General features: G+C 42.6%; 1 protein-coding gene across 1 annotated transcript; it reads left to right on the forward strand.

Annotated features, from left to right (window-relative positions):
* Positions 1-929: 929 nt before the first annotated feature.
* Positions 930-19,729, forward strand: LOC101483705 (cytochrome P450 2K1). Its single transcript, XM_004559394.3, has 9 exons — positions 930-1,179; positions 1,713-1,872; positions 1,961-2,110; positions 6,289-6,449; positions 7,056-7,235; positions 7,318-7,471; positions 8,324-8,505; positions 18,679-18,820; positions 18,926-19,729. Exons 1-9 carry the CDS (start codon positions 979-981, stop codon positions 19,111-19,113), a joined length of 1,518 nt encoding a protein of 505 aa, XP_004559451.1. The 5' UTR covers positions 930-978; the 3' UTR covers positions 19,114-19,729.
* The last annotated feature ends 71 nt before the right edge of the window (positions 19,730-19,800 follow it).

Raw genomic sequence — 19,800 nt, forward strand, 5'->3', positions numbered from 1 at the left:
TCTGGCATTAATCATCACTTTTGCACTCTGGTTACTATACTCTTAAAGGATGTGTTAAAAATGTTAAACTAGTAGCTCAGTAATTGTGTGTTGGCCCTGTCTTCAGCTAAATAAATTAAGTATTGTATTTTTACTATGCAAACTGAATCAATGTCATATCTAGTTTTCAGTCTTTTTCACAATCCTGCCTTCATTATAATTTTACCAAATCAAATATTTCATGACTGAACTAAGGCAATGCATTTAAAGTGAAATTAGATAATGAAATAAATGAAAACACACAATAATCAAAATACACATGTTGGAAAAATTAATCAAATTCTGCCCAGCAACCTGACATACCAGTGGCAGGAAGCGGGAGTCTTTTGTTCAAGACAATGAGTCAAATATAGGATGCATGGCACTGTATGCTGGCAGGCCCTGCAGTGATGGCACCCTCTGCAGGCACAGATGCTCTACAAAAGGGGTGTCGAACTCGAGAGCCAGTGTCCTGCAGGTTTTAGATCTCACCCTGGGTCAAAACACCTGAGTCAAATGATTAGTTCATTACCAGGCCTCTGGAGAACTTGTTGAGGAGGTAATTTTGCCATTCAAATCAGCTGTGATGGATCAAGGACACATCTAAAAACCTGCAGGACACTGGCCCTCGAGGTCTAGAGTTCGACACCTGTGCTCTACAAGAATTGTCACTGCTGGATCCATGCTGCAAACCTCAAACCCCATGCTCTGAATCTGATCCAAACAAGTTCAGACTGAGCTCACCTAAACTGCCCTCTGATCACTCAGCATTCCCATGGCCCCAGTGGCTGGGGCTGGGCCTGTGTGTAAATAGCAATAGTCTCAGTAGGCCAGAGTCTGACTGGCTGTTATCCAAACAAGGCATGTCTGTGTTGTTAATGTTTAATATCGGTTTGACAATAACCATAAGGTCTGTTGAAACACAAGTGTAAGGCAGACTACTCTTGTTTCTAGGTCAGTATGGCTGCAATGGAAGATTTTTTACTACATACTCCGAATGTAACATCTCTGCTCATCACAGTTGTGATCTTACTTGCTTTCTATCTAATATGCACCAAACTTGCTTCTGAGAGAAACTACCCTCCAGGTCCCACGCCACTGCCGCTGTTTGGCAATTTGCTACAGTTGAATCGTCAGCCGCTTCACATTGCGCTCTATGAGGTATGCAAAAAATCAAATACAGTGCTTGACAAAATTATTAAGCCACCATACAATGTAAAGATTATACTTCAACTGCTCTAAAATAATAGCATTGGCTATTACCAAAATCTTTTTTGAATGTTTCTGTAATTAAACTGACATTCCATGCTAAACTATAATTTATTATATATTTTTTAAAGCAGATGCTAATTTACGATTATTTACTTGAATTCCTGAACAAAAAATGTTTGTGCGGTTGAAAGTTCTCTTTGAACAATTTCTTACTTCTCCGAGGAGTCCAGTGTGCCCGCTCAAATTTTGGTATAAAACTTTGAATTGAATTTGCCTAATAAATAACAATTGAATTCTAAGTTTTAAACAAGTTTTTGACAGACTTCTAAAATTTAAAAAAATTCACGACATAAAGTTTTTTTGTTTGACGCAGTGTTTGTTGGCAAAGGCAAACAGATTTATTATTAAATGCTACAATTTATTTCCACTCAGATGTGGAGAAACTTAAAAACTTTTGTCTCCTTGTGTTTTACTCACTTCAGCTGTCCAAGAAGTATGGCCCAGTATTCACTGTCCATTTGGGGCCCAAAAAGACAGTGGTGCTGGCAGGTTACAAGACGATCAAGCAAGCTCTGCTGAATGTTGATGCCTTTTCAGACAAAGAAATACTTCCAATTATTAGTGACTTAAAATTAACTCATGGTGGGTGGAAAAAATGTTTTTCTGTGTGTGTATATTGAGGTTTCTTTTTAATATTTGCTTTTCTTCTGGTACTTGAAAAATTCTCTAGGAATTGTTTTTGCCAGTGGAGATTCATGGAGAGAGATGAGGCATTTTGCATTAACAAACTTAAAAGAGTTTGGAATGGGAAAGACGGCAATCGAAGAAAAAATCATAGAGGAGTCTGAGTGCCTGATTGAAGTATTTGAAGAAAAAAAAGGTAACACACCTTTTGACGCATTAACTTTTGCTAATAGCTCTGTTTTTACAAATCAGTCTTAAATTTGTATTCATTCATTTAAAATTGTAATTGTAACTCCGAAATGACAACACAGGCACGGCTTCTTCAAGACGGGCGCTTCGTTGCATTTATTGAATGCCGTGAAAAAACACAAAGGCTTTAAGCGCTTCAGTCTATCAAAAGTAACACTTGTGTTTTAACAACAAAAAAAATTACCTTGTGGCCATCTGCCACTTCTAAGGGCCACTGGAAAAAAAATCTGAGAAAAAAGTCAGAATTCTGACTTTAATTTCAGAATTCTGACTTTAATCTCAGAATTCTGACTTTTCTGAGAAAAAAGGGGAGACTGGGGACATTGAGTCCGAATGGACCATGTTCAGCGTCTCCATTGCTGAAGCTGCTGCATTGAGCTGTGGCCGCAAGGTGGTTGGTGCCTGCCGTGGTGGTAATCCCCGAACCAAATGGTGGACACCAGAGGGGTAGGGGGCCACCAGGCTGAAGAAGGAGTCCTATCGGGCTTGGTTAGCCTGTGGGACTCCTGAGGCAGCTGACAGGTATCGACAGGCCAAGCGGAATGCGGCTCGGGCAGTGGCTGAAGCAAAAACTCGGGTGTGGGAGTGTCATGGTCTCCGTGCCTGCCCGGTCGGCCCCACAAGGCTACAATTGCTGTTTCTGTTCTCTCCCTCTCTGCCTGGGCGGAGCTCACTGTGGGCTCCTGCCCTTGGCCCACACATACACCTGACAACACTCACCCATCATCACCGGGAGCACTATTTGAGGCTGGAACACAGATCCTCTCGTCGCTGGATGATTGTACCCCTAACGTTAGTGTTCTCACAGCTCTTGTGCTTCATATTCGTGATTTGTGATTAGTTGGTGACCTGCCTTCTCGTCTGCCTCAGATCTCCCCCCCCCCCCCCGGGACCTGCGACCTCCCTGCTGCGGGAACGTGTGTGAGTGTGAGCGAAGAAGACGTGAGCGAGTTACCCTGTGATTCCCCCGGAGTTTTGGATCCCTTCACTGTACATATATTGCACTGGCACTGTAAATAAACTACACCTTGGAGATACCTTACCGCTCTGCGTTTGAATCCCTGTACCAGATCGTGACAGGGAGGAGTTCGGAGAGGCCATGGAAAAAGACTTTCGGACTGCCTCGAAGAGATTCTGGCAAACCGTCAGGCGTCTCAGGAGGGGAAAGTGGTGCTCTACCTGCACTGTGTATAATGCTGGCGGAGCGCTGCTGACGAAGACTGAGAAAATTGTCAGGCGGTGGAAGGAATACTTCAAGGACCTCCTTAATCCCACTGACACGTCTTCCGAGGAGGAAGCAGAGTCTGGGGATGAGGGGAATGACCCGCCAATTTCCGGGGGCGAGGTCACTGAGGCAGTTAAACAACTCCTTGGTGGCAGAGCCCCTGGTGTTGATGAGGTCCGCCCCGAGTTCCTGAAGGCTCTGGATGTTGTAGGGCTGTCCTGGTTGACACGCCTCTGCAATGTTGCGTGGAGATCAGGGGCAGTACCTGTGGACTGGCAGACCGGGGTGGTGGTCCCCATCTTTAAGAAGGGGGACCGGAGGGTGTGTTCCAACTACAGGGGGATCACACTCCTCAGCCTCCCTGGGAAAGTCTATGCCAGGGTGCTGGAAAGGAGAGTTCGTCTGCTAGTCGAACCTCGGATACAGGAGGAACAATGCGGTTTTCATCCTGGTCGCGGAACACTGGACCAGCTCTTTATCCTCTCCAGGATACTTGAGGGTGCATGGGAGTTTGCCCAACCAGTCTACATATGTTTTGTGGACTTGGAGAAGGCATTCGACCGTGTCCCTCAGGGTGTCCTGTGGGAGGTGTTGCGGGAATATGGGGTGTCTGGCCCATTGCTACGGGCCATTCGATCCCTATACAACCGTTGTAAGAGCTTGGTTCGCATTGCCGGCAATAAGTCGGACTCGTTCCCGGTGGGTGATGGGCTCCGCCAGGGCTGCCCTTTGTCTCCGGTTCTGTTCATAATTTTTATGGACAGGATTTCTAGGCGCAGCCAAGTGGCGGAGGGCTTTCGCTTTGGTGGCCTCAGAATCTCATCTCTGATTTTTGCGGATGATGTGGTTCTGTTGGCTTCATCGGGTGAGGGCCTCCAGCTCACACTGGAACGGTTCGCAGCCGAGTGTGAAGCAGCGGGAATGAGGATCAGCACCTCCAAATCTGAGGCCATGGTTCTCAGCCGGAAAAGGGTGGAGTGCCCACTCTGGGTCGGGGATGAGTTCCTGCCCCAAGTGGACGAGTTCAAGTATCTCGGGGTCTTGTTCGCGAGTGATGGGAGAAGGGAGCCGGAGATCGACAGACGGATTGGGGCTGCAGCTGCAGTAATGCAGACGCTGCACCGGTCCGTCGTGGTGAAGAGGGAGCTGAGTGTAAAAGCAAAGCTCTCAATTTACCGGTCGATCTACGTCCCTACCCTCACCTATGGCCACGAGCTGTGGGTAGTGACCGAAAGAACGAGATCGCGGATACAAGCGGCAGAAATGAGCTTCCTCCGAAGGGTGGCTGGCCTCTTCCTTAGAGATAGGGTGAGAAGTTCGGCCATCCGGGAGGGGCTCAGAGTAGAGCAGCTGCTGCTCCACATCGAAAGGAGCCAGCTGAGGTGGTTCGGGCATCTGACAAGGATGCCCCCTGGGCGCCTCCTGGGTGAGGTGTTCCAGGCATGTCCCACCGGGAGGAGGCCCCAGGGCAGACCCAGGACACGCTGGAGAGATTATATCTCTTGGCTGGCCTGGGAACGCCTTGGTGTTCCCCCGGATAAGCTGGAGGAGGTGGCTGGGGAGAGGGAGGTCTGGGCCTCTTTGCTTAGGCTGCTGCCCCCGAAACCCGGCCTCAGATAAAGCGGATGAAGATGGATGGATGGATGGACAATACAATTATATGAAAATATCTTGAACAGCTGGTAGACTAACCAGGCTTTTGCAGATAGCTCGCTGAACTCCTTAGTGCAATTATTAAATGTGGGCTCACAGCCTATATTATCACGCAAAACCTCGCGATAATAGCGGTGTAACAAAAACTTGTTCTTTGTGACAAGATAAACATGTCTCTTGTACAAGAAAACGCACCTTTACAATATTGTCCACAGAAATGTACAAGCAAGAACATTTTAACTGCTGGAACCATCTATTAAACATCTTTATACATAAGCCATTTCTGTGACACTAGCAATTACCATTTAATCAACACATTGCAGCTACAGGAACAGCTTGGCCATTGAAACTCATGCCATGAAACTCCCAGCGCACACTTTTGTGCTGGTGTTAATGCCGTTATGAAGTTTGGAACTCTGTACTTATTGAGTCGGCACAGGGCAATAACTAGCATTTTTAATGATTTTTACGTACTATGTAACTCAGCACTCGCATTGTGCAACCACATTCTGTAACATTCCCCGATAGTCTAAGGAGCTTCAAAAGAAAAGCGTCTTGACTTATGACCCTTCCCTTTATGCAATACCCGACACTGGGTAACAGAGGCACCAGATCCCGATTTATTTAACTAGATTTTCTCAGGCAAATTAGTCATTAACCAGGGATGTTGGTACACATTCTGCTCTTCAAACTTGTACACTTTAACTTATTTGAACAGGTTGTTGGCTTTAAATTCAAGGTTCAAGGTTCTTTATTTGTCACATGCATAGTTATACAAGTATAACACACAGTGTAATGTAGCCTGACACGCTCCTCGACATGTGCAAAAATGGGGGGGGGGGGGGGGGGGGGTGAGGGTAGAGGAAGAACATACACATATATATATATATATGAAATTCAAGACAAATATGTTTATAAACAACATTGAAAACAATTTCAGTTTAATGAAATGTGATTTGTAATTCACAGCAATTAAGATTGTGTGACTGAATGACTGCAAAATGCATGACTGCATTTATTTTGTTATTTTCATTTTACTCATAGTCCCAACTTAGCGCTTTCATAAAATGGTAGTTATACATTCATCCCTGGTTGGAGACCTTGAGCAAACATATCAGGAAGGGCTGTGTTGTAACACACAAAACAAACTTGTTCCTGCATCCTGCCTTTGTGAACGTTTATTACCTGAGGCTTCTAGTTCTTACTGTGTTGGTCCTTAAATAAAAACACCTTCCTTTTTCTGTCAGGTAAAGCCTTTGACAGTGCTGAGGCTGTGAATGCTGCTGTTTCCAATATCATCTGTTCGATTGTTTATGGTAAAAGATTTGAATATGATGACCCAGAGTTCAGAGTGATGGTGAGTCGAGCTATTAGGAATACTCAACTCCTGGGCTCTGCTTCAGTGCAGGTATGATAACAATCTGACAGAAACAGTTCTTCACATCCTCACTCCCCTGTCACTTGTCAGGTTATTTTGCTGCTCACTGCTACTTACTCCTTTACATGTTTGTAATTATTTGTCTTTTTGTTTTGTTTTTTGTCTTCTTTCTAGTACCTAGTCTAGTTTCCATTGCTTATAACCTGTTGGAATGGTTTTAGAACCCTTCTTATTGTCTGCCTGTTTGCCTTTCCGACTGCTGACCTCATGAGCCTGATTAACCTTTGATTAAAAATGTAGATTTTGTCTTGCTCTTGTCTCCTGTGCTCTAAGTTCAGTAGATCAGCATTACTATTTACCTTTAGTCAAAATGCAGTTTTAGTGTAAATTCAGAATGTTAAAAGAAGACATTAAGGCCAATAGTATTTAGTCATTACAAAGTATCTGCAAAGTCATAACCATGTCATCCATGCCCTGCCACGAACAGGATTTGAGGTTCTCTTATCTAAATCGAAGATTAATAGCAACAGGATATCATGTCCAGTTATGCAGTTTTCTATAATTAAACATATAAATACAATGTATTTGTTAAACTGGTAATGTGTGGTGAATCTAACTTTCTTGTTTATTCAACAGTTGTATAACTACTTTCCAATGCTGTTCAGTTGGGTTAAAGCCCGCAAAGAGCTGATAGAGAATGCCTTTGCTAATAGAAGACAGATCGCAGCATTGATCAAAGGTTTAGAGGACACCCTTGATCCACAGATGTGCAGAAGTTTGGTGGATTCATTTCTCGCTCGGAAGATTCAGCTTGAGGTAAGACCTAAATTAGATTAAATACCTTTCCAAAGTAATCTTATTACTGAGACTCATTTCTTCCCTTTTTTCTACTTGTAAGGCATCTGGAAATATAGATAAAAATATAAGTTCTCACTATCACGAAGACAACCTACTGATTACTGTTGTCAACCTATTTACTGCTGGCTCAGAATCTACATCTATTACTATAAGATATGGCTTAATGCTCATGGCCAAGTACCCTGAAATACAAGGTAAGAAATATAATACACTTATTTACTGGTGATGCTTCATTCACCAGATATCTGGGCAATGTGGAAATGAAACAAAGGTATTTTAAGTGAAAAGAAAGAAAAATCAAAAAACAACATTTTCATAAAATTTAGACCGGGTTATGCAGCTTTTTCTAACAGGGGAAGAAAAGATGGTGAGAACCACTTACGTCAAATAAAAAGCAAATGTGAGAAATGATTTAGAACAAAAACACAGTCCTACCCATGGGCAAATAGCCATTGTCTAGTAACCCAGAATACTGTCAAACTGGCTCTCTGGCAATACTCATCATTTCCACTCCCTGGTCTATTTACTTATTAGATTACTACCTACTACTGGGTAAGAATAAGATGGTGGCAGATAAAGAAGGTCGGAAAAAACAATACCAAACACAAAACCAATAACAAACCACAGTAGGCTTGCCATGGCTTCACCGGGAAGGAGTTCACTGTATATTGTGAGGATATATTAGCAATCAAGAAACTGAAGCATATAAAACATAATCAACTGTTTCTCTTTTAAAGTATGTTCTTCATTTTATTTATGAAAGAACTAAATCTCATGACTTCCAAAAACTTATACGATCACATTTGGATATAATTTGTCCAAAATCTGAATTTTTGTTCGACCATTAGTCATTGCTATTCTGACTAACATAGGTTTGCTAGATGTCCCTTTTACTTAGCTCCAGCAGTGTGCAGAATACTGCAGATATAAATATGAATTCAAACCTAACAGCAAATTAATAAATTGCTCTTAAATAGAATAATTTGTGTAACAACACTACTACAGTTTCAATCATTACTTGGTTTGTTTTTTTGTTCTTTTTGTAGACAAAGTCCAGGAGGAACTGGATCAGGTAGTAGAAAATCGCCAGGTCCGAGTGGGAGACAGAAAGAGCCTGCCGTTCACTGACGCTGTCATCCATGAAATACAAAGAGTGATTAATACTACGCCTTTTATTGTACGTTGCGTTTCACAAGATGTCACCTTTCAGTCCTACTTCATCAAGAAGGTAAAACAAAAGTCAAACAGTCCCAGTTCTGAACCAATTAGTGACACTGTACACGTCTACATTTTTATTTTTTTTAAAAATGACACGTGAGTGCAGAACAAACAGCATCAAGAGTAACATGAAACTAACACACTGGGCTCTATAGGACCCTCACCAAGACGTACAGGCTACTATGTAGGATAATGACTTTTGTTCAGACTTCACTGTAAAATCTAATTAGTTCCCAGAACTCAAAAGCATTAAGGAAACCCGTTGCCTCAAAAAAATTGAGTAAAGCTTAGCTAAAAATGACTAAATTAGGACAACTTATTTATTTTGAGTACTCTGTACAAGCTCATTTGTTCCCAGAACTCAAAAAATTGGATCAAGTTTACTTAAGATGACTCATTTTGAGTACACTGTACAGTCTTGTTAGTTCCCAGAACTCAATAAAATTAAGGAAACTCGTTGCCTCAAAAAACTAAGTAAAGCTTACTTAAGATGACTGTTAGGACAACTTATACATTGCAAGTCTGCAGTATTAAGAATAACTTGATATTTCTGACTGTACAATACTAATTGTTTACCTACTGACAAACATTTCAAGTTCAACTAAATGAAAAAACAATTTGTGGTACCATGAATATGATTAAAAATAATTAACAACACTTTTTGTGATGATGTTAAAATGAAGTTTTATTTTCAAACATAACAAAGTATAACAGCCAACATACTGGACACTGTTCTGCTGAACAACAAACAATTATATTGCCATCACTGTTATAATCTCACAATGAAACAAAGTCTCAGATTTAATTATTCTGAAAATAAGTTTAGGCCTACCACAAGTTTGTTTTTTTTACTTACATTACTTATATAATCAAAATAAAATATTTGTTGTTCTGTCACAAATGCAGTCTCTAATTTAAACAACACATTTGTTCTGCATTCCAACACATGAGCTGGAATGTTGTATTATTTTAAGGATGGCTTGTTTCCAGTCCAGGCCTGAATGACTATCATGGATCGAGGTGATCCAAATGTAAGGTGCAGAAGAAAGTCTTTAACTTCCCTTAAGTACAGTGGATGTGGGTTGGAGATGCAATGAGCTTGAACCTGCAGGCAACCATCTTCACTGACCACACCATCTGTGACGGAGGACTCATCTCTCCTGTTGTCCTGCAAGCAAACAATCATATTTTTTGGAACATGAACTTAATTGTTTTCTTAAAACATTTTTTTCTGCATTTGGTATAAAACAGACTCAGATTTGGACAATCTCAGGCTCCCTCCCCACCGGAGAGGTGACATTCAATGTCCCAATTGTCAGTCTGGATAGCCGTGACCACCACCCAACATACAATAATGTCATGAAAGCATCATTTTAAAAAGGGCTATGCAAACATGGCCAATAACTTTAATTCTAATGATGTGCAAAATGATTTGAGCACAAAACAAATGTTGCTGTTAGAAAACTTGCAGACTTCACTATATACAGTTGTGAGGGACCAAGCAGCCAAAGCAAAGAGGACACAGGCAAAAAAATATCTTCAAAAAGGGTTTTCTTTATTTTAACCCTCAAAAAGTCCAAAATTAACAAAATTCAAAACCATACTTAGCAGGCCCATAAAACAGGTCAACTAAATATAACTCTACAAAAAGTAATTTCCAGAAACTTAAACAAAACAAAGTGAGACACAACTTAACTCACAAACTGACCTAATTACAAAGACACATGAGGGTAGCTTTTATAATGATTTGGCCAAACCATTTGAACACAATAGGGGGGAAAACAAAAACACACACTAATATTAACTAAGCACAGAATAACCTAACTAAACCTAAAACACCCCTGCTCCTGGTAAGCCCATGGTTGGTCCTGCTGAGCAGGCATTTTGTCCCCAGAGTCCTCAGCCACACCTTTTGCCCAGACAGGAAACAGTAGTGATGGGCAGATGAAGCCCCATGAAGCACTGAAGCTTTTCATCCAATTGGTTCACCCCAACGCGAAGCTTCATGAAGCTTCATTTGCTCTAGCAGGACACCTACTGGACGTAAAAATAATAGCTGGCATGAATTTGAAGAGTGTGGCATTTTGCACACAGCCTGTAAATGTCAACAACAAAAGGAGTGTGTAAAACACCTATAGTGTAGTGATGGCAGTATACTGTGTATATTTATGCTGGCAGTATGGAAAATGATTATTTGCGGCAAAGTTCGAACCGCTTCATGAACCAGTCACGTGGTACAGCCGGGCAGCGAGGCTTCGGACGTCATCATTTTCAGCTCCTCCCATAAATGAAGCAAGCCTCGATACGCGCTTCGCGGAAACGCCCCCTCCATTACTCGACACACGCTCCGAAGCCTCGATACAGAACGTCACATCACTAGGAAACAGCCACCGCCCAAACCCAGGTAACTCAAAGAAAGAGAAACATAATTAATATAACAAAACATTTTAGAAAAACCATACAATGCTACTATGTGCGCGCCTCATAATACCAGTGTTAGGTTTAACCAAATGATTAATGAATTATATTAATGAAGAATACTGCAAAGCAAAATAATAAAGTGAAAAATGGACTAATTTACCCCTGTGTGGCTGCTGCCATCACAACAGTGTAGACCCTCTAAACTAAGTTTGGGGGATGTGATCTTTCAAGAAATGCAGACCAAACTGTTTGTTTACTTACACAGCATGTCTTGTAGAATTAACTGGAGTCACCAGCAACAGCATAGTGCAGTCATATCTCAAGTCTAATAACAGAAGACATGAAAAGATCAGTACAGAATCAACTTCCCCAAACCAAAGCACAAATAAAACAATAAGTAAAACAGGTTGATCTAAAGTATGATTTAAGTCCAGCCTGATTAATATAAATGTCACTGACAGTTGCTAATATATTGGAAAACCAAAATGCTTACCACTGAGTTGATGTCTTTCTGTCCAACAACAAGAGTGCTGGTCCCAAGCCTCAAAGACAGTAAGAAGCAAGAGGGAGAAAAAGCAGAACATTTTTCAGAAACTGATTTGATCCTTAATGGCTGTGCAATCATTGTAACATAGTTTGCTTATGTTGTTAAATAAAGTCTAGATTTCACATTAATAGATGCCACAGATGTTCAAAAGCTGCCACAAAGCATGAAAAAAAATGGACGTCTCCGAAAACGTCTGAGCATTTTTGCAAATATGTGATGTCTTGATAAATTGAGCAGATATTTGAACTTTACACAGCTACATTCTCGCCTGAAAATATCTCAAAAGTTTATTTTGTGACCCAGAAAAAATACGTTTTTTAGCTGTGCTCCTCCGCCATTGCCTCGCAACCGTGGCCAACAAATGCGATCTGCCTTTTCCCCAGACTACCCTTTCTGGGTCACAAAATAACCTTTAAGATATATTCAGCCGAGAATGTAGCTGTGTAATGCTCAAATATCTACTTAATTTATCAAAATATCACATATTTGCAAAAATGCTTCCAAGTTTTCGGAGAGCTCTGTTATCCACCAGAGCAAAAGCTGACCGGGAGGTCAAGGCTTGATAGAGTCCGCGAGCAAAGCTAACTCCTGGCATATTGTTTTCAACCCCCCCCTGCGGTCTTTTGCTACTCAGGTTAAACATGATATTGATATATATCTATATCTCTATCTATAGATAGATATAGAGATAGATATCTATATAGAGATAGATGTATAGATATCTATATATCTATATATTAGGGGTGCAACGATACTCGTATTGATATTGAACCGTTCGATACAGTGCTTTCGGTTCGGTACGCATATGTATCAAACAATACAAAATTTGTAATTTATTTGATCAACTTTCCTTCTGACGATGCTGTCTGTGTTAAGCGCTCAGTGAATCTGCGTTCGACTACTCCGCCTAGGCTGCACTGTCGAGCACAGATCCACTGAGCGCTCAACACAGACAGCATAGTCAGAAGGAAGAGCGCAGGGCAAGCCAGCGAGACAGAAGTTAAGCTCTCCTTGCAACATAGCAAATTGAACCTCCCCCACCCTCATTTAGATCCGGCGTTTGGAATTATTTTGGGTTTCATGTGACGTATGACCCTGAAGGTAAGCGTGTCATGGACTAAAGTAAAACAGTATGTTGGATGTGCCACGTAATGCTCAATTACATGGGTGGGAACTAGTGTGTTAGCACAGTTAGCTCGTTAACGTGTTGACCGTCTAGCCCCACGCACAGGGCGATCAGGGGTAGCTCATTAAAGGAGATTGCCGTGAGATTGCCTTGTTGTGGCGTTAACGTCATTTCAACGAGATTAACGCTGACAGCACTAGTGGGAACACAACGAATATGACTACACATTTATGCTGACATCACCCTAGTGCAAAGACAAGTGGAAGCAGACAAAAACAACAAGCATGCATGCTACAAACTTTACCCGAGTCATTTAGACAACCGTTAGCACATGATTCTCCTTATGGGGACCTGATATGTTTGATATTGTGGCGAGCTCAGACAAGGTGGAGAGGGAGGTGTCGTTTGGTCTTGCTTCCCGTGAGCTAGCCAGGGAGCACAGCCGTTTATTGACATCTGCAGAAGAACACTGCCGCTAGCTAACTGCTCAGCGCGGCAACAGCAACAACAACAACACACAGGGCGCCCTCTGACCCCGGAAGGACACACCGTCGCAGCGAGAGGGCGTCACCCGTCACTATGGCAACATAAACAAAACACAACTGTAAAAAAACAGAACCCCGAACAGCCCTGACCCGCTACATAGCCCCCACCTAAGGGGTCAGTCGTCCCCAACGACCCCATTACCCCACACAAAGTCCTGCAAATGTCCAGGTGCCTTCTTTTGGCGCACCGGCCGGTCACAACCGGCGGGGGAAAAGTCACTCGGGTCAGAACATGGGGTGCCACCATCATCCCACTTCTGACACCAATGTGGCGAGCTCAGACAACGAGGAGACGGAGGTGTCGTTTGGTCTTGCTTCCCGTGAGCTAGCCAGGGAGCACAGTCGTTTATTGACATCTGCAGAAGAACGCTGCCGCTAGCTAACTGCTCAGCGCAGCAACCGCACAGCAACAACAACACACAGGGCGCCCTCTGACCCCGGAAGGACACACCGTCGCAGCGAGAGGGCGTCACCCGTCACTATGGCAACATAAACAAAACATAACTGTAAAAAACAGAACCCCGAACAGCCCTGACCCGCTACAATATGCTGCTGAGAATATAGCCCAGAAGAAGCGTATAGTATAGCTTTTATTTTGGAAAGAGCCATTTCTCTGTAATAAACTCTTTTCCAAAGATGAGTGATTCCTCAATCAGATACAGGGCTCGCAAAATCGCTAGCCCGACGTCCCGGGGCTAGCGACCCCACACCCCACCCCTAACGGCTGCACCTCCCGAATAATTTCGTCTGGGCTCTTATCTCACTTTTTTATTTCAAACAATCAACAGAAAATTTCAGACATATTTTTATATAAGGTTTTTAAGTAACATGAGCCCAGCCGCAGCAGCAACGCTAGGCTAACACTAACTAGCTAGCAAGATTATAAACCTGGTGCTAAACTAAGAGAAGCCACTGTTGTGCCAAAAAGTGATTGTCTGCCAAAAACTGATTTCCAATGTTTCTGTGTATTTTTTATGTGTAATATCTTTACGTATGTTCGTAAATAGACTTCGGTGAACAGGGTTTACAAAGGGGTTATATAGAGAATTAAAACAATATCTGTTTTTCAAGTATCTTTACAACTCTCTGCTATTGTACTTACATTATAACCAATCCGGTCCTTTATCCCCACTTAAAATATTTTTACAGAAATATTGTAATATTTGCTGCCATTTCTGCTGTCCTCTTGGCCAACTTACTCTTACAAAAGACATTTTTAATGTTAATGAGATTTTTTTTAACTGTTTAAATAAAGGTTATATAAAAGTCACTGCCAAAAACTGATTGCGGCTTCTACCTTGTTACACGAATGTTGTTTGTGGCTCAAGATGACTTTATGTCATCCATGAGGGATGCATTTGACATATGTTTCACATATTATAGCCCAACAAGTTACTTATAGCAGTTTAAATACGAGCAATCAGTTTTTGGCAAATACCGGAAATCAGTTTTTGGCAGACAATCACTTTTTGGCACAACACCACAAAATCAGTTTGAATAAGAGTAAACGTTTACTCACCAAGTCAGTGTATCAGGTAAAGATTCACAGCAATGAAAACAATAATATCTTGAGCTGACGCTTCTCCAGGTTTGCTCAACATATTCCATAACCGGACTAACAAGGACTTTGCACGCTCTGCTGCCCTCTGCTTCACTGAAACCTGGCTCAGTGAGCGAGTCCCAGACGCTGTCTTAAATCTGCCGGGCTTCCAACTTCACCGGGCGGACCGCGAAACAGAGCTCTCAGGGCAAACAAAGGGTGGTGGAGTCTGCTTCTACATTAATGAAGGTTGGTGTACTGATGTCACAGTGTTACAGAAACACTGCAGCCCACACTTGGAAAGTTTTTTCATCAACTGTAAACCTTTTTATTCACCGCGGGAGTTTTCTTCCTTCATGCTGGTCGGAGTTTACGTCCCTCCACAGGCCAACGCGAACAACGCACTGTGCGAGCTGGCTGACCAGATTACTACCCTGGAGAGGAAATTCCCGGATTCCTTTACAATTATTCTTGGGGATTTTAACAGAGCAAACCTAAACTACGAACTCCCTAAATACAGACAGCATATAGACTGCCCCACCAGGGACAACATCATACTGGATCACTGCTACACCACTCTAAAAGATGCCTATCGCTCTGTGCCCCGGGCAGCTTTGGGACATTCTGATCACTGCATGGCCCATCTTATTCCAGTTTATAGGCAAAAACTCAAACGTGCCAAGCCTGTAGTTAAAACTGTGAAGAAGTGGACTAACGCAGCAAAGCAGGAACTGCAGGACTGTTTTGACTCCACTGATTGGACTGTTTTTGAAGCTGCATCTGAGAACCTAGATGAGCTCACGGACACTGTGACATCATACATCAGTTTCTGTGAAGACGTGTGTGTGCCAACAAAGACCTTTTGCACATGCAACAACAATAAACCATGGTTCACTCCTAAACTCCAACATCTTCGTAAGGCCAAGGAGGACGCCTACAGAAGTGGTGACAGGGTCCTGTACAAGCAAGCCAGGAACACACTGACCAAGGAGATCAAAGCAGCTAAAAGTATCTACTCCCAGAAGCTGGAAGAACGGCTCTCAGCCAACGACCCTGCGTCAGTGTGGAGGGGCCTGCAGGAAATCACCAGCTACAGACGCCACCCACCCACTATTGAAGCAAACAAAGACCTGGCCAACGAGTTAAACACTTTTGAGACGGACAGACTCCCACGCCCCACCCTCCCCTTCCCAGGGACATTGCTTCAGACATTGACCCCCAACACACCTTCCACCTCTCCCCCCTTCACCCTGCCCCTCCCCGATCAAAACTCAACGACCACCCCCACCCTCCCCAATCCAGACTCAACGACCACCACCACCCTCTCCAATCCAGACTCAACGACCTCCACCACACCTCTCACCCCCCTTTCCTCCTCCCTGAAACTCAGAATACACACTCAGGATGTGAGCCGACTATTCCAGAAACAGAAGCCCAGGAAAGCCCCCGGACCAGACGGCGTCTCACCCTCCTGCCTCAAAACCTGTGCTGAACAGCTGGCTCCCATCTTTACTCGCATCTTCAACAGATCCCTGGAGCTGTGTGAAGTTCCCTCCTGCTTCAAACGCTCCACCATCATCCCTGTTCCCAAGAAACCCACCATCACAGGACTGAATGACTACAGACCTGTCGCCTTGACGTCTGTGGTCATGAAATCCTTCGAACGACTGGTGTTAGCCCATCTGAAAAACATTACAGGCCACCAGCTGGACCCTCTGCAGTTTGCCTACCGGGCAAACAGGTCGGTGGATGATGCAGTGAACATGGGGCTGCATTACATCCTGCAACACCTTGGCCGCCCGGGAACTTATGCCAGGGTCCTGTTTGTGGACTTTAGTTCGGCTTTTAACACCATTGTGCCTGAACTTCTTTCCTCCAAACTCTCCCAGCTCAGCGTGTCACCAGCTACCTGTCAGTGGATCACCAGCTTCCTGACAGACAGAAAGCAACAAGTGAGGCTGGGGGAGATCACCTCTGAAACCCGGTCCCTCAGTATTGGTGCCCCTCAAGGATGTGTCCTCTCACCACTACTGTTCTCCCTCTACACTAACGACTGCACCTCCAAGAACTCGGCTGTCAAACTCCTAAAGTTTGCAGATGACACCACTGTCATTGGCCTCATTCAAGATGGTGATGAGTCTGCATACCGGCAAGAAGTTGAGCGGCTGGTACTCTGGTGCAGTCAGCACAATCTGGAGCGGAACACTCTTAAGACTGTAGAGATGACAGTGGACTTCAGGAGACATCCCTCAACTCTGCTCCCCCTCACCATATCAGACAGCCCTGTGTCAACTGTGAAGACCTTCAAGTTCCTGGGTACAACCATCTCCCAGGACCTGAAGTGGGAGACCAACATCAACTCCATCCTCAAAAAGACCCAGCAGAGGATGTACTTCCTAAGACAACTGGGGAAGTACAGTCTTCCACAGGAGCTGCTGATCCAGTTCTACACTGCGGTCATTGAGTCTGTCCTGTGCTCCTCCATCACAGTCTGGTATGGAGCAGCCACTAAACAGGACAGGAGCAGACTGCAGCGGACTGAACGGGCAGCAGAAAGGATCATCGGCACCCCCCTGCCCTCCATCCAGGATCTGTACCTCTCAAGAACCAGGAAACGGGCAGTGAAAATCATCGCAGACCCCTCACACCCTGCACACAGACTTTTTGATCTGCTGCCCTCTGGCAGACGGTACAGAAGCCTGCAGACCAGGACCACCCGACACAGGAACAGTTTCTTTCCCCTCGCCATCTCCCTTCTTAACAGTTGACCTGTCACACTGCTCCCACTGCCAGACTGCAACTGCACCTTATGTACATTTTGTAGTATTCATTCCACGTCATTCATTTCTGTATTTTATGTATAGAAGTTAGATTCGTTATTTATAGTTGGTTTACATAGCTTTGTGTATGTATGTGTAATGTGTATATATAGACGTGTGTGTGTGTGTGTGTGTGTGTGTGTGTGTGTGTGTGTGTGTGTGTGTGTGTGTGTGTGTGTGTGTGTGTGTGTGTGTGTGTGTGTGTGTGTGTGTGTGTGAGATTTACATTGCTGTGCTTGAGAGCCACCATCTACCGGACCCAAATTCCCTGTATGTGTCTGCACATATACTTGGCCAATAAACACGATTCTGATTCTGATAACAAATGCTGGCACCATGAACATGCGGACTGATCCGAGAGGGAGGACGACGGTAGTGACGGGGCATTTTCAAAACACATCTTTTATCCTTCCGCACTGAGAAGCAAAACTTCCATCTTACTTAGTTTTTCTAAGTTAAGACAACTCAAATAAATTGAGTTTATCAGCGGTTTTGCCTAAAAAGTACTGGTAACTTATTTAAATCGAGTTCTAATAACAAATTTATAAAAACTGAGTTCAGCCTATTTAATATTTTTAATTAAACACAATATTACATTTTACAGTGTTTAAGCTGTCGTTGTTCTCAAACTATAGTAGATCTTAGTCTGTTTATTTGGGTTTTTTTTTATTTTCATATCCATAAATTATCACAAGTTGAAATTTTAAATAAGATTTTAGTCTTAAAAAATCACTGAAAACTATGGGTGCTTACCCTATAGGTTATTTTTTTAATTTTTTTTATTTAACAACAAATGTACTGAAATAAACAGTTACAATAAGAAAACAATAAGGAATGAATATATTGTATAACATTACTGCACAAAAGATACAAAAGGAACACAGGGGGAGGGTAAAATAACAAGAAAAACCCCTGACAAATGCAACTTGCTATAAATGTTTTTTTGTTTTAAAAAAAAACAAAACTATGTAAAATGTACAACAAGTAATTAAACTCAGGACTTTTTTGTTGCCTAATATAGAAATGAACAGTTAATGAATACATATAAAGGAAGAAATTAGCTCAGCATACACATTATTGCTGTTTTGGTCATTTACAATATGAGTTAATTTTCGGAAACTTAAGTAAAATTTATTTCATGAGTGCTCTTAAGACAATGAGAAAGCAATCTTCTCCATATTTTAGGGAACCCCAGTGATTGGTCTGCTTTCATCAGCTCACTGTGATGAGAATAACTGGGAAAAGAGTTCTGCTTTTAATCCAGCCCATTTCCTGGATGAGAAAGGCAATTTTAGAAGGAGAGAGGCCTTTATCCCATTCTCTCTAGGTAAGTGTGTGGGTTCTTAACACAAAGAAATATAAGACTAAGACATAAAATCTAAGACAAACATTAAGATGGCTTAACAGTTTGCGATTCCCTGATTTCTTGCAGGGTCGAGGGTTTGTGCTGGAGAGAGTCTGGCCAAGATGGAGGTTTTCCTTTTCTTCGCTTCCCTCCTCCAGCGCTTTCGATTCACTCCTCCACCTGGAATGACTGGAGATGACCTGGATCTGACACCAGTTGTAGGGTTCACCCTCACCCCTTTACCTCATAAGCTCTGTGCCATCAGCAGATTTTAAAGATTAAAAGTGTAGAACACACAAGTGCTATTTTTCTTTAACCATTTTGGTTACACAAAAACGCTAACAACAAGCTGTAGGAGTTTGATCTGCTTGTTCTTATCAAAGGTATTGTTGTCATTGTTAAAACCAAGTTTGCTGTTTTTAAACACACCTATCATAAATCCCCTGAGTGAAGTTTTTAAAATTTGGCTACAAACACCATGGAATCAGGGATGAATTAATTAGATTTTGGTGGTCTAAAGCCACTGTAACCTCATGAAACATTTTTGGCAATAAATCAAGAATTCAATAAAGAAGCAAGGATATTTTTATTATCCCTAAAGAACAATTTGTTGTTCAGACAGCAGAAATCACACAACCATCAAGCAAAATGCAATAAATGTACAAAAAAAGCAGGAGTAAGAACACAGGCTAGTATTCAATGTATTTGTCCTGTATAATGTTTGCAGTTAGATGGAAGCAACGTAAAACTGTCCTAACTTCAGAGTCCTAATCTTATGTGTACAGCTCAGAAAGGTCATTCAGGGTCAAATGGAAGCATATGTACAATATTTGGTTAATTTGACACATTTTACTGCATCTATTTCTACTTTCATTAAATTTTTCTCTCTTAGCTTTTCAGGTTGACCTTTTGATTTTTGTTTCCTCATGTGTATCAATCAATTTTTACACACCGAACTCTGT

The sequence above is a fragment of the Maylandia zebra genome, linkage group LG4 (genome assembly GCF_041146795.1).
Source record: "Maylandia zebra isolate NMK-2024a linkage group LG4, Mzebra_GT3a, whole genome shotgun sequence".
In the NCBI taxonomy this organism is placed as follows: Eukaryota; Metazoa; Chordata; class Actinopteri; order Cichliformes; family Cichlidae; genus Maylandia; species Maylandia zebra.